Source organism: Sciurus vulgaris (assembly GCF_902686455.1).
Source record: "Sciurus vulgaris genome assembly, chromosome: 1".
NCBI lineage: Eukaryota > Metazoa > Chordata > Mammalia > Rodentia > Sciuridae > Sciurus > Sciurus vulgaris.
In genome coordinates, this window is record NC_136461.1 from 9,140,048 (window position 1) to 9,166,981 (window position 26,934).

A 26,934-nucleotide genomic window follows, 5' to 3' on the forward strand; every position below is an offset into this window, starting at 1 on the left:
GGGTGCAATTGACTGGCAGGAGCCGCCTCTCGCCCACCCAGATGATGGCCAATTTTTTTTAAGTCCTCAAATTCAATATTTACAAAAGAACAATTCCAAGGTTGGTTCTAAAACAACTGACCACCCAAGGATCGGTTTACTTCTCGCTTCAGCCCGTGACAAGACACACGGAGGCTTGAGTTTTCCTCTTAAAACAGAAGAATAAACACAGCAAAAAAGAAAAATCTTGTCTTCAAATCAAAAAGCAAAACCGTTTATTGCGCGCGGCGCCTTCGCCTCCGGTTGTGGAACAGAATAAAAAGCCCATTTTGCCAGGGCTGGGTCCCCGCGGCGGCCGCCCTGTAACTTTAAACCTGGCCTGAGATCATCGCTTTGGCGCTGGCCAAACAGAGCCCGAGGGCGGTCCCAGCGCCCCGGGCCGCGGGGACCACCTGACGCCCCCCGCTCCCCGCCCTCGTCGGGAGGATAAATGCTGACTCGGCGCCCGAGTGGCAGCGGCCAAGTTTGCGCTGCGAGCGCCGCGGCCGGGAGCTCGGGCACCCACTGCGCTCCTCCCGTGGGGCCTGAGGCTGCTCCGCTCCGCCCGAGCCCTGCGCCGAGACTGCAGCCGCCACCGCGAGAAGCCACCCCGGCACGATGTGGAAGGCGCCCGTGCTGCTCCTGGTGCTGGGGAGCGCGGCGCTCTGGGGCGCGGCGCCGGGAGGTGAGCGCCCGCGAACCTGGCCGCCCGCCGGGGCGGGTGGGACCGGCGCGCGGAGACTTGCGGGGACGCGGGGCCCGGGATCCCAGCGCGCCCCGGAGAGCGCGGGGGAGCGGGCGGGCGCGCGGGCCTGCCACGCAGCGGCTTGGCTGGGGACAAGTCCCGAAGAAACAGCGGAGTGGGTGTGGCGGGAGGCACCCCAGAATCCACAGGCGACTAGGCTGGGAGCGGAGGGGCCGCCCTCGGGGGCGCTCACAGGAGACAAGGTGGGCTTCTGCCTGGGCAAGAGCCCCCAGGGCTTTCCCTGGAGTCGACCGCTGGCTGCAGTGGCCTAGGTCTCCCTCTGTGTGCCAGCACCTACCGGTTCAGGACTCCATTCTTGGGGGGCAGATTGGAAGAGGCCTCACTTACCTCTAAGGGAGGGCATTGGGTACAGGGACCCAGCCCAGGGCCTGTGGCAAGCTAGACAAGTGCACCCCCAGCTCCAGACATCGAGGTTACAGTGGGTTTGGGGCCCTATACCCAATGTAGCCATATGTCAATGACTGAATTAGTGCCTGTGACTTCTTGGACTTTAAATGGACTCAGTCTGAAGACCAGGCCATCATCCACACATGCCCCAGCCCTGTGTCCACTTCTTGCTCCTCCCTGCCTAGTGTGCTGTGTGGGGGTCTCCAGGAGCACCTGTCGGTATTTTATTTCTTTTCTTGGGTTTTTATTTGTGTCTGTTTCCCCGAAGGACTAGAAGCTCCAGAGGTCTCTGATGCCCGTAGGTTTGCTCCCCAGGATCAAAATAATGTCTAGTAATAGTAGTGGCTCACCAAATATTGGTCGAAGGAATTGTAAGCAAGCTGTTGATCTTTGAGTCTGTAGGTTGCTGGAACATTCTCTGAAAGGTAAATTCAAGTTTTCCACACTGAGGATCCAGGTAGGCCTAGCCCCAGGGGAGTCCTTCTTGGAGAGGGTGTGGTCTCAGGGTGCCCACCCTGCATTTCTGTAATTCCAGGGCAGACAAGAACCCCTAGTCTTAGGGAAATTATACAGAGTGCAGCGGGCTGTCTGCTTCAAAGAGACTGAGCCACTCTTTTTACGGGGCCCATGAGCTATTCATGGCAGTCCTAACTTTGGAACTTCTCTTTCCACTGGAATATATACAGTTCTGTATTTTCGTTTCCGTTTTGGCCAGACAATGTGCAAATGACAACATTTTGTATTCAACAGAGCAAGGTGAGGGAGGCCTCCTCCCGAGCCACATACCCCAGCATCCCAGGAAAGACAGGGCCCACTCTCCAGTCCTTTGTTCCCCCAGGGCTAGGGCTAGTTGTGCTCATGGCCAGCCAGCTCCTGAGCATCAAAAGCACTCCTTGAAGGAGGTGTTCAGTCTTGTCTGAAAAAACAGCTAGAAAGTCCCCTGCTAAAGAAGGAAGGACGGCCAGGGACTGGGAAGGGGTGCAGTCAGTGGTAGAGCACTTGCCTACTGTGCCTGGGGCCCTGGGTTCCATCCCTGGCACTGGAGAAAAAAGAAAGAAAGAAAGAAAGAAGCCCCTCTGGGGTGGGCAGCCTGGGGAGGGGCCTGGGTGGCTGTGTGTGGATGCCACACTGGCCAGGGGCTGAGGCCCAGCAGGGTTTTTGTCTGGGAATAAAGAGTGAGGCGACTTGAATATGGATGACTAACTTCACTGAGCTGCGCTATTGTTGGGGAGCCGGGCTAGGGGCAATTATGGTGATGAATGTTATTATCCTTCTCTTAGGGTCCTGGGCCCTACTGGGTTTCTCCCATCCAGGGCTGTAATCTGGTTCAGTTTTATAATGTGGCCCCATGTGCGTCTCTTGGGGTGTTAGTGGATTCAAAAGAAGACGCTTGTCCACACATCTGGCATTTTTCTCCTGTGTCCGGCCCCACCCTCACTCTGAACTTTGCTCCAAAACGCGCACTTTGGGGCCTGTCCGTTAGGCGGTTTATTTTGTGAAATTCCGCAAGGCGTTGCTTTGCTGTAAGCCATGTGCGCTTTTCCGGGACCAACTCACCCAGGATTAATCACCCAGCGAATGGATTTCCCTGTGATTTCCCTGGAATTCTTGCCAGTTTTGGAGGCCCTGAAATCTTTGTGAGTTGCTAAGAATTTTTGTTGCACATAAGGCATGTAATAAAGGTCGGGTTTCTTAGAAGATTTAGGAGGAAGTTCTAAATGTTAACAGGGGTATAAGATTCCAGTAGCATCCAATATAGAAAAGCACATTTTAAAGAAAATGTGTCCAGGCAGGAGATTGCTAAGCATAGATGTGGCCAACGGGACTAACTCCTCTCACTCGCGTGAATGGGCAGCATGAGAGTGACTATCCGTAGGACCCATAGAGACCTCAAGCCTTAACAGAGGATGGCCAGACCCCCAGGAGGATATGGCTCCCCACGTTCCCATCCCCCATCCATGCTTAGGAATGCCACCAGTACCTTGTTTAATCGTTATAACTCCTGTAAACGGTTCATTACCTCAGAATATGCCAGAACTGGGGATTCAGAAATGGGTCTGATGCCAAACCTCAAGCCCTTTTTACAACACTACTCCGCCATTAAAAAAAAAAAAAAAAAAAAAAAGACAGAAAGAAAGAAAAAGTTGAACTTGAGACTAAAGCTTAACTTCACTTTAAGCCTCTTAAACATGAAAACAATTTTCTGAAGCTATAAAAACTTCACATCCCAGCCCACACTACCCTTTACGAATGGAACGGTGGCAATGTGTTAGAACAGGACTCGGGAGTTCATCCTGCTTATGGGGACCGGCCGTCTCTGAGCGCTGGGTGTGTTGCTGGGCGCAGGATTTGAACTCTGGTCCTTTGGGGATGGGTGCACCAGCACAGAGCATGCTCTGCCCTCTTCACGAAGTGACAGACCTGCACTCTGAATTCCACTGGCTTATCTGAATATTTGTCATATTTTGGGCGTCTGAGAGCCAGGCAGGCCAGGTTACAACTTGTGAAATGCTTGCGGGGGAGGTGAGGAGGGAGGGGGTGCTCAAGTGCCCAGTGCTGCCCTGTGAAGCTCACACAGTGAGTGAGAGCGATACCCCCGGGCTCTGCACAGAGGCCTTGCCCTTCCTGCCGCCCCCGAGCCTTTCCTTGGAAGAGCATCAGATGGTCAGGGAGACCAGGGGTCCTTCTAAAGCCACGCGGGCAGTGACTGAGATTTGCCAGGATTCTCGTGGTTGGACCAGAGATGAAGCTCCCCCGACTGGATTTCTGAGTCCTTTCTCTACTGATGTCTTTTTTGGCGCCGGGAATGGCACCAGGGCCTCGTGCGTGCCACTGAGCCACATCTGCAGCCCCTCTAGTGGTTTCTTGGAGCTTTTTGAAGAAGGAAAGCGATTGGCATTTTATCTGGGGGCTGTGAGATAGGCCAGGTGAGGGACAGCTGGAGTCCTGCCCGGTTCATCCAAGGCAGGAAACCACGGTGGCCGCGTCCTCCCCTCGAGCCGAAGCCCAGCACCCTCACCCAGCCTGTTCACAGCCTCCCGGGGATGGCGAGCTCCCTCAAGCTTCCGCCATAAGAGGATGGGTTTGTGCTCCTTCTCCTTGGCTGAGTGTCCTGCCTAAGAATTACTCCAAGGAGATGGGTTTGTCCTTGGAGGCAGATCAGGCCAAGTCCACGGGGAGGCGAGCAGCCTTGGCCAGCTGTTTGCTCAGTTGTTTGAGACGCTGAAAACTTAGGACAACGACAGACTGAACACAGCTGCCCGGTTGCTGTTGTTTCTGTCCTGGTTGGTTTGTCTGCTCGCGGTGCCCACGATGGAACCCAGAGCTTTATACGTGCGAGGCTAGTGCTCTACCAGCCAGCGGCTCCCTCAGCCCTTCAGTGCAGTTTTTAAACAAAACGAAACAAAAGCCTATGAAACAATCGCTTTTCCAAAGGAAGATGTGCTCTCAGCCTCCGCCCAGGCAGGCAGACCAGCAACGGGCCCAGACCCTGGAGAGCCACACTGGGCACGAGTCCCCATTGTCACGTGCGAGGCGTTCCGGGGAATGCCAATTACATGGAGTGAAGTGGGAACAGGCAGGGGATGCTGGGAGGTCGGTCACCATCGCTGACGAAAACAGGGTCTTTCCCACAGGTCATCAACGTGTCCCCATCCAGGAGAACAAAACAGGGACGATCAGAAAAGCCGTGAGCCAGTGAATAGCATGCCACCCAAAGAGAGGGGTCCCAGTGTGTCTAGAATCTAGAAAGGCAGAGGAAAGGGACGGGATTTATTGACATGGAGCCAGCCCCGCCCAAGGAATTCATTTATTTAGCAAACGAGCGTCTTCTCTGCTGGCCCCGGGGTTCCTGAGCTCACTCGGGGTGGTTCACTGAGAATCCGGACTCTGGAAACGCATCCACCCAGCAGCATCTCGGGGTTCTTTTTTTTTTTGTTCCTGAGCAGAGCATGCCTCAGACAGCAAATGGGTGCGGCAGCTCTAGAAAACTATTTCCCGTTCTGCGTTTGCCTGTTGGTTTCCGAGCCTGTCGGGAGTTCTGCTAACGTGAGACAGTTTCCCCGGAGCCCACCTGAGCCAGTCACCCCAGAACAAGGCTAACTGGAAACCTCTCGGGCCGAGGGAACCAGATTCTGCACGGAGGTGTTAGAAGCATTAACTGTATTTTAACAGCTGACATTTACTAAGGGCTTAGATCCCTTCATCCCCCAAATCTGATCTCATCCCCCGCTGTCGACCCCACACTTGGTGTCTTTACCTCCTGCCTATGCACCCTACAGTGACTCCGGCCACCTTCACCACTGTCCCACCCTCCAGCCCTCGCCAATTCCTGCATACGACCCTGGGTCAGTCCTGTTTCTATGGTTTTGCTCAAGAAGCTTCTTCTGCCTGGATTGCCCCATCCCAAGGTCAAGTCCCATCTTCCCCACGAGGCTTTTTCCATTCACATTTGCAGGACTCTCTCGGACACGAGGCGAGCCGGGCCTGCTGCTTGGTGTGCCCCTTCTCCGTCCACAGCGCGCACCTGTCCGTGGCCCTGAACTCAAGCTGTCACCGCACTTCACACTTCCTCTCTTTAAATTTTAAATTTTCTAATTTTTAATGGACACACAATCACCCCTCTTTATGGGTACCGTGTGGTAAGTCAGTATCGTAGATAACGTATGTGATCAGCTCAGGATTGGGGGCATGTCCACCCCCCAGCCTTTATCAGCTGTGTTGGAAGAGCTGCCGATACGTTTGTAAACGTCCGGTCAGTCGTTGTCACGGCTAGCTGTCCTGCAGTGACATTAGAAGCCACCCCGCCCACCCAGTGGCCCCCTCGTACCATCCCCTCTCCCTCCCCTGCCTCAAACTCCAAAACTCTCTTTAGTGCTTCTGCTCTGTATGTGCCGAAGGGGACAAGGACACCTTCCTTCGATTTGGTACTGTTGGCATCAAGTACATTTAATCGGTCACAATTATGTATACAGCAAACAGAATGAGAACAAAAAAATACATACACAGCAATAACAAGTGGTTTTGCTGCCTGGGTGTCTTTTGTGCGTGGACTGCAGGCGCAGGTGGCTGTCTAGTTGAGAGGTGAGGGGCTTGGGTGGCCTGGGGTCGGGTCTTGCTCTTGCCGTGTCCTAGCTTCATGTCTGTGTGTCCCTCTCTGACCCTCACTGGGGTCTTAATCCACCGGTAAACTACCGATAGCTCTCCCTCGGCGCCTCATTGTGAGGTCTTACTATTCATGCCTTCCAGCGCTCATCGCTATATTACATTTTTTACTGATACATGATTTACACACCGTAAAACCAACCCTTTTAAAGTCAGCGATTCTGTGGTGCTTAGTAGAGTCAGTTTTGCAAACATCACCACTGTTGCTGTTAGGACGTGCCCATCTCCCCTTTGCCCAGAAGCCCCAAATCATGAGTTGTCATTCCCATTTTCCTGTCCCCTCTGCTCCTGGGAACCGCTCATCAGCTTTCTGTCTCGATGGACTAGTCCATTCTGGGTATTTCATACCACTGGAATCCTGCGACGTGTGACCTTGTATCTCCATCTTCTTTCACATAGCTGTGTTTTCCAGGTTCATCCATGTCGGAGCTTATAACTGAACTTGTTCTTTTTCATGGCTAGGTAATACTTCTTTATATGGATTTACCACATTTTGTTTATCCATTTGCCTACTGAGGGACATTCAGGTTTACTTCCACTTTGGGACTTTTATGAATAATTCTGCTGTGAATATTCATGGATAAGCGTTGGTATGGACATTTGTTTTCCTTTCTCTAGGGTATACCCAGGAGTGGAATTGCTGGGTCGTATATGGTGACTCTAGATTTAACTTTTTAGGAACCCCCCTGCTATCTTCCACAGTGACTGCACCATCTTACTTTCCCACCGACCATGTACAGTGTCCAGTTTCTCCCTGTCCTTGCCAACACTTGCTTTCTGTGTGTTTGTGTTTAAATAGTACGATTCTAATGGATACAGAGGGGTATCTAGTAGTTCTGATTCGTCTTCTCCTAAGGACACATGATGTTGAGCGTCATTTCCTGTGTGTGTTGACCATTTGTAGATCTTTGGAGAAAATGTCTGTTCCAGTCCTTTGCCCATGTTTAAATTGGGTGGTCTTTTTGTTGTGATTGAAACCATTTTTTTTTTTTTTAATTTAGATGCTAGACCCTTAACAAATCATGCATTGCAGACTTTGCTCCCATTCTGTGAACTGGGTTATTCTTTCAAAGTCTTGATCGTGTTCATTGAACAACAAACTGAACACTTTTGAAAATCAAACTCCTCTCCTTTCCCTTTCTTGCTGGTACTGTTAGAGTTGTATCTAGAAAGCTGTTGCCTAGACCAAGGTTGCAAAGATTCACTCTTCTGTTGTGTACTTTTGACTCTGGCGTGTAGGTCTTGGGTTCATTCAGTTAATTTGCGTGTGTGCTGTGAAGCTGAGACCCAGCTCCGTTCTTCTGCATGTGACTCCAGTTGTCCCAGCACCATCTGTTGAAAAGATGATCCTTTCCCCACTGAATTATCTTGGTATCCTTGCCAAAAACCAGTTGCCCACAATGTAAAGTTTATTTCTGAACTCTCAATTCTATTCCATTGATCCATATTACTAACCTTATGCTATACTGCATAGTCTTTATTTTTTATGTATTTATTTTTATTTTATTTATTTATTTATTTGCAGTGCTAGGGATTGAACCCAGGACTTTGTGCTTGCGAGGCAAGCACTCTACCAACTGAGTTATATCCCCAGCCCTTTATTTTTTTAAAATTTATTTTAATCTAAAAAAAAGTTTTCCCCAGTGCTGGGGGTCAAACCCAGGGCGTCTCCATGCTAGGCAAGCACTCTACAACTGTCTACACCCCTGGCTTATTTCTATTATTATATTTTGGATACTGGATCTTGGGTCTCACTTTGTTGCCCGGGCTGGCCTCCAACTCTTGGGCTCGAGCGATCCTCCTGCCTCAGCCTCCCAAGTAAGTGGGACTCAGGTGCGCACCACCACACCCCGCTAAGCACAGTCTTGTGATTGTAGCTTTGTAGTAAGGTTTGAAATCAGGAAGTGTGAGACCTTTTCCTTTGCTCTTTATGAAGATTGTGCTAACTATCCTTCCTATTCTATTCTCATTATTTATGTACATTTTTTGCCTTTAGAGAGAGAGGCCTTACAAGACCTCAAGGGGGCTGGTGGTAGAGCGCTTGCCTGCCATGCAGAGACCCCAGGTCCATCCCCAGCACCGCCAAAAAACAAGACAAAACCCAGAGGTGGGGCATAGTCCACGTGTGAGGAAGAAGAGGGAGGAGGAGGTGGTATTTCAGTAGGAAGGACAAGCAGGCAGGTGATAGAACATTACAGAAACCAGGTAGGATGGATGGCGGCTGGGAGCCGATGTGGTGGGGAGGGGGCACTCTGGTTTAGAGGCAGGGAACTCGAGGTTACAGCAGGACGTGCAGTTGGCTCTGTCTCACCAGCACGTCGGGGATGGCCTGCTCACGGGCATCCGAGGTGAGCCTGGAAGTCAACGTGGTGTCCAGATTTCCCCTGCGTCAGAACAGAGGGAGAGAGATGGCACAGGAAGATCGAGAGATCCTCCTGGCCAGTAACAACTATTTAAAAAAGCATCTACGGAGATGCACTTCAGCCTCCAAACCAGGCTCAGGATCAAGACCACAGGCGGCTGGCGGAAACAGCTGCGTTCTGCACCTTCCCGCAGGCCCGTCCTCCTGGGCTCACGCGGGGCTCTCTGAGCTCAGGGGGGGACGGTGAGGTCTGATCCAACGGATTCACTCTTGCAAAACTGAACTGCCAGATGACACCCGAGTGAATCAGAAGCTCAGATTCCCGCTCGACTTCCCGCACCCCTGGCCTGCAGGGAGACTCTCTGGGAGCAGCGCTTCTGTGACAGGTTCCTGTCATCTGATGACTCAAGAACCAGGCAGTCTTCCCTGGGAAGTGACCCTTCCTACCTGACTGTGCTCCCAGGCCCCCCACTGAGTTTCGGAGACCCCCATTACAGGGCTGTGGTTCCAGTTTAAAAAACTGTGAACTCATTTCCTCTTTTACCGAGAACGCTCTGCTCTTCCGCCAGGGTGAAACGTCTCCCCAGGTTGAGTCATCTTGGTTGAGGTCGGAATCCAGGGCCTCGTTTGAACGCCGAGGCGTGCTGAGCCTTGCCTGCCTGGGGGCACCCAGGAAGTCGAGCACTGGAAAGTCTGAGTGCCACCCAGCCGTTCAATCTGCCAGCCAGCAGACACCGTGCTCACGACTGGACCTCCGCTGACAGCAGAACGGCAGGTCACCCTGGCAGCTGCAGATGCTGGTTGGGAGACAGGTGACCGGCAGAGTACTCCAGGTGTCCTCCTGTGCTGGTGCCAGGGAGGGGTTTGCTGGGCCCTGAATGGCAGGTCTTGAGAGGTGAACCGCAGGGGCTGGCTGCAGCCCAGCCTCCAGCTCCTGCAGAAGCCTCTTGGAGCCGCCTCCGTCCATTGCAGCTCTTTAAGGAGTAGAGAGGCCCATGTGTGGGAGCTGAACCGTGAAGCAACGCTGGTGAGGCCGTGTCACGGGGTCAGGGCGTGGGCTCTTGGGGCTTTGGGTCTGGCAGATCCTGATGTGTGAGCTCCGCATTGCCGCTTGCTCCATACGGGTGAAGACCAGCCCAGGGCCCGGGCAGCACGTTTTGCACATTCTGTAAATCCAACAAAAAGTGGCCATGATCAAAGTCTCCCCTCATGCCTGTGGAGATTAAATGCAGAATTTGTGTAGGATATGCAGGCGGTCTCAGTTCCTTTCCCCTTCCAAAGGGAGAGAAGATGGATCTAACTGGGAAGCTGATATTATGTCTATGGATCCATCAGTCTGTCTCTTCCACCTGTCCAGTGACCTAAAATGTGACTCCTTGCTGTTGAAATGAAAATAGGTTTCCTAGTGATCACTGGCCCCTATTTTTCTTTCTTTTTTAAAAAAATTGACACTGAGGATCAAACCCAGGATCTCAGATGCTAAGCACACACTCTGCCACCAAGTTACAACCCCAGCCCGTTATTTTATTTTATTTTTCGAGGCAGGGTCTTGCTAAGTTGCTGAGGCTGGCCTCAGACTTGCGATCCTCCTGTCCCAGCCTCCTGAATTGCTGGGATTGCAGGTGTGGGCCACTGTGCCCAGCAGCTGTAGAAACTTTTATAAAATGCTGCTTCCAATTTTGGGGGGTGACGCAGTGAGGCCACCCCACCTGAAGCCCAAAGAAAACTTTGGGTCATTGTGTCCCCTGGCTCACTTCAAGGAATTGCTGCTCCAAACCTTAAAAGTGTAGGACCTTTCCTGATTCCTTCAAAAGAGATAGTGGCCTTCTCTGATCTCAGCTTTGACGCACTTCTCTTCAATTTTGAGGAAGAGGCACATCCCAAATGCCAGCAGCTCATCATTGGGCTCAGCCTGCAGGGGCTGACAGGACCCATCAGTGAGTGGACATGCCACTGCCCAGCAGAAATCAAACAGCAGGGTGGTAAAGTTCACCTCCTCTCCCAGGTGAAGGGTTCTGTCTTGGGCTACGCTGTCCCTTTCATTAAGGGGAAGTGTTTACCAACTCTGGGGTGAAGGCCAGTGAACAGTGGCAGGGATACTATAATCCAAGGGGTCGTTCAAGAGAAATTTCCTTCTTGGCTCGTAAACATACTTACACAGTCAGCTGCCCCACGGATGTCTGCTCAATGCCTACCACGGCGCCAGTCGCTGGCAACGTGGGCTGCGTGGCTTCTGACAGAAGATTAAGAGAGCGCATCTCTGTGGGTGCCTGGGGTGGCAGGGCCCGGCCTTCTAGGGTTGCCCAGACGAATCGAGTTGCTTAGAGTTTCCAGAGCCAGGCTTCTGATCCAGTAAGCAATTCACCAGGGTGCGGGGAGGCGGGGAAGAGAAGTAGCCCATTGGCCACATCCTCACGGATGTGACAGCCAGGAGTCCAGGGCACACGGCCTGCGGTGGGCAGTGGCTGTCTTTGTGCAGAGGAGCTTTGGAACTTCAAAGGCTATCAGCTCCGTCCATATTCCAGAGAAAGTCTTTGACACAAGGTCAGGGTGGGGCGCCTTCCTCCTGGTGGCAGGAACCCACCTGGTGGTAACCCAGGGAAGGGCTGCAAACAGCGCCATTGGGCGCATTTGGAGCAGAGATGAAGGTCTCTGCAGAGGTTTGGTGGCCGGCTGGGCTAGAACGGGCTGTCGCGGTGGCTCCTCTCCACAGTCTGAGCTGTTCTTTTCAGGTTTCTGGGCACAGTTTGGAGACCTGATGGGAAACTAAGACTCAAAAGCCCGTGTCTGTGTAAAAGAAAAAGAAGTGGTGTTTTTCCTTTCCTGATACACATTTTGACATCTCTCCAAAAGCATTACTGAAAAAGCAGGGGGGTGGGGGGGCGTGTGCAATTGGGAGGCCGGACTCTCCTTGCTCATCAGCTATCCGACAGTTTCTCCTGCAGGGAAAACCTGATTCCCTGCGTCCTAGGGTGCTGTTAAATAAAAGAGCATTTTACTTTTCTTGGTGGCTGCAAAAAAAGTCTCCCCTGGGCTGTTTGGTCAGCTCTCTTCAAAGGCCGATTTGTGCCTTTGGACCCTGGAGCCGCCCGGGTGCTGGAGGAAGGCCTGGCTTACCCTGTTGACCAGCGCTGCAGGTTTTCTTTGAAGACCCCAAGAGCGACTCAGCTGGAGACTCCTTTGCTTTTAAAATCAACCTTGCCAGGCCTGGGGTCGTGCAGCTCAGTGGTAGAGCGCTTGCCTAGCATGCGGGAGGCCCTGGCTTCCATCCTCAGCACCACATTAAGAATAATATAAAGGTATGGTGTCCACCTACAACTAAAACAAAATATTTTTAAAAAATCAGCTTCACCATCTCAAGACAGAATGCTGTGGACACCGCTTGGCCAGCTGTCAGATTCTAAAACCCACGTGCAGGTGGAAACCAGGACAGTCGCTGTTGACTTTTATGAATATCCTGATCAAACGAGGTGAACGCCGCCGGGGTGGAGGGCTGAGCACCACCCCGAGCAGCTGCTTTGCGGGGTGGCGCACCCCTGGCCTAAATGTTTGTCAACTCAGCCGTAACGGATGGTGAGGTGGATTCTCGGCTCCAGGATGTGCATACTTCCAATTGTCAGTGGGTCATGACTCGGGAAGCTTCCTGGCCTTTACCTGTCTGGTTCTCTCCTTTCCTGCCACCACTGTCCTGGCGCGCGCACCAGCCGCTGTCACCAGGTTGGCAGAAACGGCCTGCATGGTCTCACTGCTTTAGCCTGATCCTGTTGCCTTCCCAACACACAGTCCCCTCACGTGGAACCCAGAGTGGCCTTGCTTTCCGGGACTCAGATGAAGGCCTCCCCTACCCAGCACCTCCTGGCTCCCTTCCATACGCAAATGAAATCAGGACCCTTTCTTCCCCAGTTCTAGCGAGTCCAGGAGACCAGCGACCTGGCCACCCACTCTAGAACACACTAGAGCTCCGCACACAACTGCTGCTCCAGAAATATTTGTAAAATAAATTTAAGTCCCGGGAGCTTAAGATAGAGACATGTGCTTGGGTTTTCTCTTGTTTTGTTATTTTGCTTTTAGTGCAGGAATCAAACCCAGGACCTCTGCTTGCTGAGCAGAGACGCTACCAGAGCGACACCCCAGCCTCCGGGTCCTGGTCTTGACCGTGATTGCCGACTTCACTCCTACAGCCAGGAGAGCTGCAGCTCACAGAAGGACATTCTTTTAGAGCACATTCCACCCTCCTCCTCAGACATTTCCGAAAGCTTAGATCCTCCAAGAGTCTCCCCAGCCGGGGGCATGTTGGAGGAAGTCAAGATTGTGGTCACCAAATGGAAGACTGGAAGATCCTAGCAAGATGAGATTTCTTAGGAGGAGTGGGGCACCGGGGAAGCTGCTGCTCCTGACCTGGGATGGGGGACAAGGAGGCAGGTGGGCAGAAGAGGCAGGACGGTGGCACCTAAGGAGCAGGACCAGGCTTGGAGAGCTGCCTAAGCGCGCATGTCCATGGGGCCAAGCTGCCTTGGTCCTCTGTTGGTGGACCCATGGCACACAGCCAGAGTGCTTGGCGTGGTATCACGCATGAACCAGACGAATTCAGCAAAGCACTTAACTTGTGACCTTGCCTGAAAAAAGGTCATCCCGACAACATGTTAAAATGTAAGGGAGACACTTTACATTATTGCAATGGGGGCCATCGCAAGGGATCAACTCTGAATCGAAGGACGACGAGCCAACCAGCAGAGGGGGGAGTCCGTGGACAGAAAATCACCGTGAGGAGCCTCAGAGGTGGCCAAAGTGGCCTGACAAGGCTCTGGCCAAAACAGGCCCAGGGCTTAGGCCTCAAAGGTGGAGGATGCCGTCCTTGCTCAGACGCCCAGCACGGGGCTCTGACCCCGCGGGCTTGGCAGGACCCGCGGAGAAGCTGGACTCTGCGGGACACACTGGGGAGCCCAAGGCGGGGCCTTTTTGAGACGAGGGCTCAGAGGAGCCTCAGGAAGTTTGGTCAAGGAGTCTTTGCTGGCCTCATTTCCTTGTCTGTTAAGGGGGCAGTGATGCCCCTCCACCCCCCTCGGGCTGTTGTGGAACAGGCAGCTGCAAGAGGACACGAACCCACACTGGCCAACAGAAGTGGGGGTGTGGGGGTCGCGCCTTCCCAGTTAGAACACAGCGCCGTGCCAGCCGGACTCTGGGAGACCCCGTGCACCTGTGTCCGAGGAGCCCCTGCCCTCTTACTGCGCTCTAGTCTCCTACATCCCGGACACCCTTGTCACTGGGAGCTGCCAGCCAGAGGACGGGCGCGAGACTGCAGGCAAGCCGGGCTGGGGGCCAGCGTGACCGCTGGAGCTGGCCTTGCGCTGGGAAGCTGTCCTGTGACTGCGACTTGGAGCCTGGAAGAAGTTTGTCTCATGGAGCTGGTGTTTGAAGCAGTGGGTAAAGGATCTACTAGAATCAGTCAGATCACAGTGACGTGCCACTTCCTGTCGGGGGGACACTCAGAAAAGAGTCAAGGCGATTTTGTTGTGGTGTGACCGTCCTGGAGGGCGGACACAAACCTGGGTGGAAGAGGCCAGCCTCTTGACTTGGCCTTTGGGTGCATTCAGGACAAGTGGCCCGCCGTCGACGGTAAGCGGTAGGAGTACACGCTACTATACGAGGAAAAGCTCACTAAACTCGCCGACTGACAATGTGGTTGTTTATTGTCATTAGCTACATTAAGTGCTTCGGATACTCGTGTGTGCCCTACTTTTATCTGACGGGCAGTGCAGTAGATTTGCACACACTGGCTTCCCATGTAAGGAACGTGTGGTGCTATGACATTATGACAACTGTGGTGTCACTAGGTGATAAGGATTTTCCAGCTGGGCGTGGTAGCACACATCTGTAATTCTAGTGACTCAGGAGGCTGAGGCAGGAGGATGGCAAGTTCAAGGCCAGCCTCAGCAACTTAGGGAGACCCTAAGAACTTAGCAAGACCCAGTCTCAAAATTAAAAATAAAAAGGACTGGGGATGTGGTTCAGTGGTAGAGCACCCCAGGGTTAGATCCCCAGTACAAAAAGAAAAAGAAAAAAAATAAATTCCAGCTTCATTAGAATCTCATGGGACAGGGTGGTGTTGCCGTCGACTGAAATGTCGTGCGGCTCTGGAATCTGTTCCTATTTTACACGAGACTGCGAAAGAAACACAACAAAAATGGAAATGGTAAGAGCAAAACCTCGGGGAAAGCAGAGGTGGATATTTACACACTCTAGAGGAAGCATGTGGGAGTGTGGCGTCAAAGGGAGAAAAAAACAGGAAAAACAACAGTGCTGGCCATTTGCAGAAGAGGCCAGCGCCCAGCAGCGCAAAAGCCGTCTGCAGCAAGCGGTCCAGGAATGAGTTCTTCAGGTACGAAGGCCACTGGCAACTGTAAAAAGATGGATAACACCAGAAAAGGAATAAGGGGCAACAGCCAGGTAGACAGACGGTCGTCACCACAAACCAGAGAGGCGGATAAACCAGAGGATTAAGTCAAAAGACTTCTGTTAAGAATTTGGGGCTATTATAACTCCAGTACTATCCTGACTTAATGTTGTCTCTAAACTCTAAAATTTATTTTAAGAAATGCCATCCCATAAATGTGTGTGAACTAGAATCATTTCTTTAGAGTTGGATTTTATTTTTTTAATTATTATTATTATTTTTATTATTATTTTGGTACCAGGGATTGAATCCTGGGGTGCCTGACCACTGAGCCACATCCCCAACCCTTTATTCTATTTTATTTTGAGACAGGGTCTCACTGAGTTGTCTAGAGTCTCGCTAAGTTGCTGAGGCTGGTCTTGAACTCACGATCCTCCTGCCTCAGCCTACAGAGCCGCTGGGATTACAGGCGTGCGCCACTGCACCTGGCAAGATATTGGAGTTTAATTCAAAGATAAGAATCATTCATAATTAGCACTTTGGTACAAATAAACATTGCTTCAGCTCTTTGTTTCCAAAATGAAGAACCTTAAGTTGGTTTGTCAAATCTCCTGAGCAGCAGGGTTTCTTTCTTAACGACAAAGAAGTTTCCAGGTAAGTGGACGGTTCCTGCCCCGTTTGGAAACTTCCTTTGACTCCTCAGCTGCTCGAGTCCGGTGTGGCAGGAGGAGGTACACAGACGTCTAGGAGGCTCTAGAACTCTCTCTGTCACCTGACTGTGCATGTCGGTTACGACTGCGGTTCTTCATGAACAGATGTGTGTGAGTACATCCGTCCGCCTGTGTGCGTGTGAGCTTGCATGTGTGTCTCAGAAGGATAAGTGAGCAAGTAGACATCAATATGCGGCTTCAGGAGGACAGGGGGACAGAATGTCAAACGCTGGCTGGAAACTCCGCAGCCGGCCCGGAGGAACTCTTCACCCAGGAAAGTCTTCGGCCAAAATAATCAGCGGATAATTGAGGATCTCTTGTTAAAAATCAACTTTCCCATGGCGCAGAAAGAAAGCAGGGGCCATGGGACAAAGGACCTGCTTCTTGCTCCCGACTGTCATTCATAAGACCTCCTTTGTCCATTCAGAGCGATTTTAGTGTTTGGCTCTGTGGGCCAGGGTCAGGAAAGAACCAGAGGGAATTTTTATCAAGTTACGCTTTCAATGAACTGAACTCTCTATGAAAGAATTCAAACCAACTTCATTTGGTGCTCTTTTTAAGCAAGGATTGTTTTAAGTTAGAGGCGCCACCTAGTAAGCATTTGGCTGAGCCTCTCCAAAAGACATTTTTTAAGTTGATGATTTGTTAACTCAGTTCAAACCAGAGGAGAGAAGAAAGGAAAGTGGGCTGCTTAGTTTTTTAATAAGGACAGTTGCCTGGCAAAAGGACATTCCTGATGACCTCAATAAATACAATAAACATCTGCCTACTCCACAGTCACAAGTCCTGTGGGACCAGACACTGCCTTCCCCCCATCCCAGCAAATGACCGGGAGGAGAGGCAACCATTTGCATGCCCCCAGTTATTCGGTCCTGAGCCTCCCTGACCCCAAGATGGAGAAGTGATTGCATATGCTTAGATAGTTTTCTGAGCCATCGAGCCACAGCTCGATGAGGACTTGAGATGCAGAGAGAAGGCTCAGGAAGCAAGCCGGTCTCCTCTGGGGGCCTCCTCCCTCCGGGCATCTGCAGAGAACTTATGATCAAATATTTATTAGCTGTGCCTCTGGCTGGGCTGTCTAAACAGAGGGAAAATCAGGCTTCATCGGCAAGGAATGGGTTGCTAATTTGAGCACTGCCTAGATACAGATGAACATCTGCTCTTTAATTACACAAAGAGGTCTCCAAGCACCCCTCCTCCTGCTCCCCGGGTGCACGTGCTTGCTTATTTTGCAACTGTATTTAGTCATGGAATTTCTAGAGCCACGCCAGTCTAAGAGGAAGTCTATGGCCAATGAGTCAGATTTTGAACTCATGAAAAGGATTATCTGGTGAGTTCAGAGATGGTAGTTGGGCATAGTCATGACGAGTTCCGGACCGTTGCAACAGAGGTGGAAGAGGACACTGCTCTTTTCTACTCTCTCCTGTCTGAGCCCATTTTCTATGGCTATAATAAAATACCTGAGACCAGGGAGTTTATAAAGAAAAGACATTTGTTTGGCTCATGGTTCTAGCTGGGAAAACAGTCCAAGGGCATCTGGTAGAGACCATCTTGCTGCATTCAAACATGGGGGAGGGTATCCCATGGTGAGACAGAGCTAGTGTGACGGTTCAGCTTTCTCTTGCTCTGCTCTTATTTAGCCACCAATTCCATTATAGGAGACCGACCCTGATGACCTCATCTAATCCTCATCTAATTACCTCTTAAAGGCCATACCTTCAAATTCCATCCACATGAATTTGGGGATTGGTTTTCCAATTCGTTAAGCCTGGGGGACACGATTGAACCCCAACACTCCCCATCGTGGGATTCAACCTGTTCTCCCTCCCACCAGTCCCTTGCTCCCCTTGGAGACCCTTCTCAATGGCACCACTCAGTCATTCATCCGCTTGTTGGCACCAAAAAGCCAGAGCCAGGGCAGTGAGGGCTAATAGGTTTATTTATTGGCACAAGAGTTTTCTTGGTATCCCAATGTCCATGAGGACATTACCGACCCTCCTGCAAGGCAGTGAACTAACAAGTTGAACTCTGTCTATGAGGTTCGTACTCAGAGCCAGTGGGCCTAGTCCTCCAAGCAGACGGTGGTCGCAAATTAAATGGAGAGAGAATTTCATCTTTATTTATTTACTGAAGCACTCTACCACCGAGCTCCACCCCAGCCCTGAGAGCTTGACTTTAAAGAGAGACCCCGGTTTTGGACCTCGTGAGTCAGTAGGTCTGACTGCAGCTGCCGCGGGGTCGGCCCACACAGTTCCCACCTTAACCCGGCTTGGTGTTCCTGCAGCCATTACAGTCCAGCTGGAAGATGACCTTGTGACCCCAGATGCAAGAGACGGCTCGGCCACCCCGGCTATAGAAGACAGCATCGTGACTACAGGTACCACTGAAGAGCCCTATGCCTCTGCCGGCCCTACAGCTCTGGTGAGTGCCTTGGGAGGAGAGGAATTTGCTCCCCTCGGAAGGATGAGCATAATGTATGTTCTGTAAAATCAACTCAAGCCACCTGGCAAAGGAAGCATGAGTGGCGCGCTCATGGCAAAAACCACCTCCCGCTTCCATCCGGTGAGGAAGTAGCGCGCTGGCAACAGTATGGAGAGTGATCACCAGGGCTGCTCAGAATAGGAAAGGGTCAGGTTTTAAAATTTCTCCTGCATTACGGCTCAGCTTTAATCCAGTCCACCGTCTTCTTGCCTGTTGTGTCAATGTCCTGCTAGAAGTTCCTAAATATGGGACCCCCATTGCCTGCCTCGCTACGTAGACCAATAATGAGCATGAACCAGCCCACTTGTCCACATCCTTTCCGACCCCTGATTGATATCATTCTAACGGAAGCGAGTCCATCCCTATTCCTGCCTCGTCACAGGTACTGTGTCTGTGGGGTGCTGGGGTTGAACCCAGGGCCTGGTGCGTGCGAGGCGAGCGCTCCACCAGCTGAGCTGCATCCCTAGTCCTCCCGCACTGTTTTGACCTGCATTTCTCTGGACAGTGATGCTGAGCATTGACTTGTAGCTTGTTAGCCGTAAGTAGAGCGTCTCTACAGAAATGTCTGTTGGAGTCCTTTGCCCAAGTTTTGTGATAATTGGGCTCTTTTCATTGTTCAGTTGGAGGAGTTCTTTATACCCTTATCAGAGAAATGGTTTGCAGATATTTTCTCCCGGGTGGGTTGGTGGCCTTTCCCCCTGTGGTTAGTGCCCCTTGGGACATACACAGTTTTAAGTTTGATGTGATCCTATTTGTTTGATTTTGGTTGTGTTGCCTGGGCTCACTAGTTTGTTAAATGCTACTTTGGCGTGGACTTTGGAGTCAGTAGAACCACTTCTTTGGAATCTTCAAAGTGCTAAAGTGTCTTCTTCTGTACTAATGAGTTGACTGAGAGCTGCCAGCCCCTAGGTAGCTTCAGGAGGGGGACTGGTCACCAGGGTGGGATTAAAAGGACGCTCAGGTTCACCCCAACCTCCAGGGAAGGGCTGAAGGTGAAATTGATCGCCATTGGCCAGTGGTTGAATCGATCATGCATATGTAACGAAGTCTCTGTCTGGACTCAGGACAAGGTGCCGAGAGCTGAATTCCTGGAGGCCCCTGGAGGCCCCTGCAGGGCGGTGCCCAGAGAGGGCCTGGAAGCCCTGTATAATCTTTCCTCCTGCATCTCTTCATCTGCATCCTTTGTAATAGTCTCTAGAATGAACTGTCGAGCCAGCACCACTTCAAGTCCTTCCCTGTCATTTAGAGGGCAGTAAGAGTTGAGCATATAGTCACATCATTCGGAGCTGTGTTTGTATGTAGGACTAATAGTTGGATCTATTTCCCAAGGTCGCGCGTGGACTGAGAAAGCACCTCCAGGGCCTGGCATCCCATAAGCTCTCCGTGAAGGCCAGCGGTCACTCTCGTTGCGGGAGGGAGGACATTAGGATGAGAGAAATGTATGCCCAATACATGTTTCAGGGGAAGGTGCTACTGGGGTCTAGGGCAAAGCAAGAATCAAAGCCGGGGGATCCAGTGGCCTTGGAGGAAGTCAGCCACCAGGAGGTCGGCGTGCCAGGCATTTGGAACCCACTCCTGCAGCAGACCTGGCTTCGTTCCCGTTCGCACCCCTGGTGTTTGGCTTCCTTGTTTCCACTTGGGATTCGTGCCCTCTGTATTGTGTATCTTTGTGCCACCTCAAACCCTATTCTGCTGTAAGCCAGAGTGTGAGCTTTAAAACCTTAGGCTTTTTTTCCATTTGGCCTCATTTGCCTGTCTAATAGGTGCCAACAGGTGCAGAGGGTAGAACGGAGGTTCGCATTGAGGATCTGCCCACCCCAGATGGCTCAGTCCACACCCACAAAGAAAGCCACAGCACCGCAGCCCCCGACGTGGCAACTAGCCGCTCCGTAGGTAAGGAGACCCGTCACCCCCGTGGGGTTGATCTGCTTTTGCATAACCCGTGCTGTCCAAATGTAATTCCAGGGGACATATTGGAAGGTAAGAGTGTGCACCATGATACATTCCTGTAATCCCAGCTACTTAGGAGGCTGAGTCAGGAGGATTGCAAGTTTGAGGCCAGCCTCAGCAACCTAGCAAGACCCTGTCTCAAAATAAAAAAATAAAAAGGGCTTGCAGGTAGAGCTCAGTGGAAAAGTACTCCTGGTTCAACTCCTAGGATGAAGAAGAAGAAGGAGGAAGGAGAGGGGAGGGAGAGGGAAGAATGAATTCTGAACCAAGCTTTGTGTGGTGGGTTCAGAATTCAATTTATGAGTTACTAAATCAAATTCGAACTGTCAGGTTACTAGAAATCGCTCTACCTTGAATGATAGCTAGTGCTAGGGCCCCTGCCGGGGTGAGCTAAGCAGCTCCTGAGGTTGTGCTGCCGACCCTATGAAGTTCTTGGAGAACTTGGTGTCAGCACTCAGCCGCATGAAACTCGGCCAGGACATCTTAATAGACTCTGTTCCAATACTGACCCTTTCCCACGAAGGTCACGTCTGCCTCCGTGGAGCGAGAATCTTCGATGCCAGATTGATGTGGTTCTGGGGTTGGATATTTGATCTGTGGTCGGCAAGGGCAGCCGTGCAAATGGAGAAGCTCTGGCAGGGACTTTGGGGTCATAACCGTTATGAGAGTCACACCGTCACCGATGAGCGTGAGGGAAGGTTGTTCTCAGCAATGGATGGTTCATTCCTACGTCCAGAGATTTTGTAAAGGAAATTTAGCTATTTGAGTTGTTTTTTTTTTTTTTAAGTACCTTATTTTGTAGGAGAGAAAATGACCGAATCCGCAAGTAACTCCAAGGCGTGCTTGCTAACAGAAGAGGTTTTATATAAATTATGTTATCTAATTAGGTTTTATGTTTCTGTCTTTAAGACGAAACCAATGTAAAGACCATGGCTGAAGCAATGTTCCCCAAACCAACTACACATCTGAACACCCAGAAAGTCGTCAGTCTTTGTGTGTGTGTGTGTGTGTGTGTGTGTGTGTGTGTGTGTGTGTGTGCATGCGTGCACGCGCTCATGTGTGTATGTTAGTGCTGGGGATTGAACCCAGGGCCTCGTGCATGCTAGGCAGACGCTCTACTATTGAGCTATATCTCCATTAACAATGCACATTTTTGTGTTTTTTCTTTGAGATCGGCTCTCTAAGACTAGCCTTGAACTCAAACCCCTCTGTGTGCTGGGCATGGTGGTGCAGGCCTGTAATCCCAGAGACTTGGGAGGCTGAGGCAGGAGGATTGAGAGTTCAAAGCCAGCCTCAGCAACTCAGTGAGGCCCTAAGTAACTTAGCAAGACCCTGTCTCTAAATAATTTTTTTTTTTTAAAGGACTAGGATGTAAGTCAGTGGTTAAGTGTCCCTGGGTTCAAGACCTGATACCAAAAACAAAAAACTCCCTCCTCTTGTGTAAGCATCTCCAGTAGCTGGGACCACAGGCACACACCACTGCCCCCAACTATAAAGTTGTTCTTTATTTTTCAGTAAACACTTCTGGGTCCAGTTGCCAATCTCGTTTTTAAAACTCTACAGCACTTCTGAGGATTAAAATAAATGCTTTTATACTTATACTCCTATGTTCATAGCAGCAGCATTCACAATAGCTAAAATATGGAAGCAACCCAAGTGTCCATGGACCAATGAATGGATAAACAAAATATCGTGTATACATAGAGTGGAATATTATTCAGCCTCACAGGGGAAGGAGATTCTGTCCTATGCTCATTCTCACTTTGTGTGCCATTATCCCAAGATACTGCACATGGGAGTTAAAATGTCATTATGAGCACTTGATTTTAAGAGGTAATATTATTAGGGCAGCAGATGGCCAGTTTCCCCATGAAGTGTCCAAGTGCGATGATGTTCCCATGCGTGACACATGCTCGTAGTCACGGACAGTGTCATTGGGAAGGTGGGAATACAGAACTAAAAAGCTCTTCCACCAACTTTATTTTCAGTAATATATTTTCTAACCGATGGTATCTTTGGTGGTGATAATCGTGTGTTTTGAGCCTGGAACTAGCAGCCACCGGGCTAGGACCTGATAAGCCAATGACTCAGCTATCTCTGCTGCGGTTGGCTGCCCAGGAGGGCAGTCTGATTCAATGACACCTCTCAACCCCAGCTCAACCCCAGCAGTCTCCTCTCCATTTTCTGGGGATAGTGCAGTCAGCATGCACTCCGAATAAGTGTTCCAGAGCCATGGGATCAGCTACTGCAAGGACACCTGGGTCTGGACACTACCCTGGGGCCATCTTGAAAAGGTACCTTGTTTTTGGGTGGATTATTTTCAAACCCAACAGACTGGTGAAAGTAAGCATCTTTTAGATGGTGGTTGACTAGTGTGTTGGGAAAAACCAACCCCAAATTCAAACTCAAGACTGTCTCTCCTCCTCCCAATACAGAGCACTCCTCACATCAAATGCATGCCCCTCCCCGCACCAACACCAAACAAGCCTTTCTACCTTGGACATCAGCTGAGCATCCTCTAATTCAATTCAGTTCCTACGTTATCTACCTGGACATGGTGTCAGATCCTATAGGTTGAGGGCTCAGTCCTTCAAGACAGCTCCCCACACCACTTTAGGGGCCAACTGTGAGCCCCAAGTTAAGGACTCAATATGGAGGAACAAAGTAAAACACTTTTATTTTAAATTAGGAACTGTGTCGAATTATCTAGAAGGACTCACAATGGAGAATATTTGTATTATAAGTTCTAGAGTAGATCTGACTGTTGATAGAAATCTTTAAGTAACTCAGTGGCATAAACAGATGAAACTAAGCTAGGCATCCTGCTGCCTTGTGAAGTCCACCAAACCAGGGAATAGATGGCATGAGACAAATCACAGCCCTGTCACCTCTTCCCAGATTAGAGTATTACTCTCCAAGTGAGTAATAGCCCTGGGCACGGTCTGTAAGTTTTCCGTGATCTTAATTTTGGACTAAATAGCCACAGCTCTGGATTCTTTGGCCACTGTAATCTCTGAAACGTTTTGACCATTTATTTCATATCTCTGTGGCTTAGTGTCCTTGACTCTGCTTTCTAAATTGGATGAGGAAAAAAAAAAAAATGTACACAGATGTGCTGTGAACACGTAGATGTGAAGAAGCGTTGGTGAATTTGATAATGACAGGTACCCAGACTGCGTCATGTCAGAGCTTGCTTAAAAGCCCCCTATCCGATTTATTTAAGAAATTATCCTTTGGGTGTTTTGCTACATTGCATATCTTTTGCCAATTGTTAAATTATAGTTATTAAATCCTAATAATGCGATATCATTATCTCTCTTTACAGAGAAAGCAGGTGAAGAGACACAAACAACAGTTGAGAAAGGTAGGCAAGATGATGGTTTCAAAATATTCCTATGGGCTTAGAAAGCAAGGTTTCTTTGAACCCAATCTTTTTGATGAGTTATGTACTTTTCCTGGATTATAGTCAACAAGAGCAGAAGAGAAAACCTTTTGAGAACAGTTTTCGCATATATATATATATATAAAATATATATATATATTTGTTTATTTATATATTTTAAGCAAGTACAAAGAATTCCCTTTACTTGAAACGACATAGAACTGACTGATGGTGTAGCACAGGGACAGCAATAGGGTACATGATGTCCTGGGTTCCTTCTCTCGCACTGTGAAAAAGATAAAGAGGAGGAGAAAAAGCAAACTTTTCACTCAAAGACAGCTATGGGAATGATATTATACTCCCATTTAGGGTCATGAAGAATCAAAGTAGGAGCCCGCTGACAAGCCATATAAAAACACCACGCACTAAGAGAAGTCAGTGTGTTAGGCACGACAGATCCTGAGACCCAAAGATCTTTTTGCTCCTAAGACGAGTAGGTAGAGAAGGGCTGGGGCGTGGCTCAGGGGTCAAGTGCTTGCCTGGTTTGTGTAAGGCCCGGGGCTCCTTCCCCAGCACTGGAAAGGAAAAGAGCCCAGCTCTTCCCTCATAAGCCAACCACCCGGACCCAGGAGAAACAGCACAGAGCACCTTCGCTCGTAGGTGCTAGTAGGGCAGTGGCGTGGTTATTGTGACATGTGCTACCATGGGCTATTTCTCATCTGGGCTCATGCTTTTTTTCCCTCCTGTGCAGATGGCTTGGCCACGGTGACCCTGGTTGGAATCATAGTCGGGGTCTTACTGGCCATTGGCTTCATTGGTTGGATCATCTTTGTGGTTGTTCGGAAAATGTCGGGAGGGTACTCGTAAGTACGCACACCCGTGTGGGGGGTGAGTGAGCGCCGTCAGGTTCAGAACTCAAACCTGCCAACTCATAGAAGCCCTCCTAGGGAAGGTGGTGTTCCAAAGCCCGTCACCTCCTCGAGTACTGCCTGAAGCTTCCCCAGCAGGCCAGACGTCTGCTCAGGCCAGACGGGACTCTTCTACTGACTTCTCGTGAGATCTGACAAAATTCCGGTCCTTGTCTTAATTTCCCAACTAACTGAACTTGAGGGGGGGAAAAAAAAAACCAAACCAAGTTTTAGCATGAGGCCTAATCCCCCTGTCGCCAGCCATCAGGGGAGGGTGATTTCTGAAGAAGCACCTGTCGCAGAGCCAAGCTCCCGTTCTGACACGGGGTCCCACCGGTGACGGGGTCTTTTTGACTCAGATCCCTCCTTTCCTGCCCTACACACCTCCACACTTGGCCATCACGTCCTCCCAGGCTGATGATCGACAAGGGGAAGGCCTTCTTTCTACTTAATGAAACTTGCCCAAGAATTCAGAATATTCAAATTCAGGGCTGGAGGAAAACCTTTTCTTATGTCTCTTGGGGAGATGATAATTGGGAAGGGGGTTGGGGCTGTGGCTGGCCATACAGTCAGGGCAGTAGCATGTCTGGAAGTGCCTAGGAAGTTGCCTGGCTGTGCAGGACTAGGTATGGAGGAGGCTGAGGAGGAAAGGAGAAGGGTTCCAGAAGGTTCCAGACTTAGAGAACTAGGATGCGAGTAGATGCTAATCACGGTGCCCGAAAAGGAAGCCATCGCCCCTCTCTGTTTTCACAGGCCCTAACGCGCTGAGAGATCCTGCCATTCTGTCAACATGTTGAAGAAGAGCTTCTGACACCCCTCAGCCCATTCCCCGAGCTTCCGGGAGAAGATGACCCATGGAATGCTCACCCACCCTGGTCAGAGTCCATGGCGACCCCTCCACTTGCCAAGGAAGCACAAGCAAGATCATCCACAAGACCTGGCTCCTCTGAGCTTGAACCTGTTGAAACACATTTTTAAATATAAATTTTATACAAGGTAATTTACAGGACAAAATGCACAGAAAGGAAGCACAACTACGTGAACTGATCTGTAACTGAGAGGGCATCCTTCCGTGGGCGGTGGAGATGTCCGGTTGTTCTCTGTTCGTAAAAGTGCAGAGGAATCTGGAATGTTTATGTCCTTGGATCCAGTGCTCGCCAGTAAGTGGCACAGGCATTTAGCCACTGGGGTCTGTTGACGTGCACACATTCCAGGCTAGTTTGGCCTGTTCTTTACGAATAATCAAGCAGAAAGCCTAAACTTGGGTAAGACGTGATAAAGCCTCTGCCTTTAGAAGGTTCAGATGAACATTTCAAAGCCATCCCTGTAGATCATAAGCAGGAAGTCTACTTGGGGAAGGGACTGTGCTTCTCACAAGCTCCCCGAGCATCTTCCAGGCCAACGAGGATGATGCCAAGGTTGGGTCCCACCTGGCCTCTCCGCTTGAGTCCCAGTCAAGGGCCACGTTCCCTCTTCCCTGTGACGCAAATCCTCTGGATTCGCTGCTTTGTTGTGAGCATGGAGATTTCGGCTCCAGATGTGGAGGAAGCTTCTGGATGCCCCAGGAAGCTAGAGGCTCCATCATTCTAGAAAACAAGAACCAAGCTTGATCCCCAAGCAGAAGGAAGCCCTGCGTGTACCTCTGACGTGGAAAGTAACACCCACCAGGTTTTTTTTAACCCTTTTTTTCTCTCCAAGGAAAGTTGGGGAAAGCAAAACATAATCTTGTACAATACTAATTTTTTATTAAAAAAAAGCAGCTGGATTTAAAGGTCTGATTTAAAAATAAAAGTAATTCCGTTTTTTGTGACATACCACATCTTTCAACAGGGTCGTACTAAAGGGCTCAAAATAAAGGAGCACCTTCATGCTCACTACTTCTCTCCCCCCAAACACACGAATTCTTTTTCCTACCCAAGAGGTTTTTCTGCTTACCAGATGCTCTTGCATGCTTGGGGTTGTGCAATCCCATGTCCTATAAGCGCAGAAGAGTTCATAAAACAGGAAAAAGTAAACGCTCTGTCGGAAGCACAGCCTGTTCCGCCCAGTCTTTGCAGTCCCGTGTGGATGTTATTTTAAACAGCGCATCCGTGCACTGTCCAAGTCCAGCTGGCCCACTGGGTCCTGCACTTGAACATCAGCTGACTGAGGGAAGCAGTTAGGAGGAGCCAGCGGAGTTCAATATCTTTCCATTTCAGCATTCAGACTCTTGAACCGGCGTTAGGAGTAATGCCCACTTCTCTCCTCTCCCTTCTTTCTCCCCGTGCCTCCCTCACTGTGAAAAATAACAGTCCTTCCCAAGTCACACACTGGACCCCATGCCTGCTGGGACAGGGCTCTGGGTTTCTTAGTCACACCTGTGTTGGTGTTCAATGCAGTGTAGACACATCTTCAAATAAAACGGATGATTGTG

General features: G+C 50.3%; 1 protein-coding gene across 2 annotated transcripts; it reads left to right on the forward strand.

Moving 5' to 3' along the window:
- Positions 1–455: 455 nt before the first annotated feature.
- On the forward strand, positions 456–26,934 carry PDPN (podoplanin). 2 transcript variants are annotated; one of them, XM_079143395.1, is made up of 6 exons: positions 456–703; positions 18,085–18,221; positions 20,045–20,174; positions 23,557–23,595; positions 24,365–24,480; positions 25,275–26,934. In XM_079143395.1, the coding sequence occupies exons 1-5, from the start codon at positions 637–639 to the stop codon at positions 24,478–24,480; spliced, it is 489 nt and encodes a 162-aa protein (XP_078999521.1). In that variant the 5' UTR covers positions 456–636; the 3' UTR covers positions 25,275–26,934. The 2 variants fall into 2 exon arrangements, with proteins under 2 accessions (XP_078999521.1, XP_078999520.1); XM_079143394.1 differs by having other exon boundaries at positions 461–703; positions 24,365–24,476.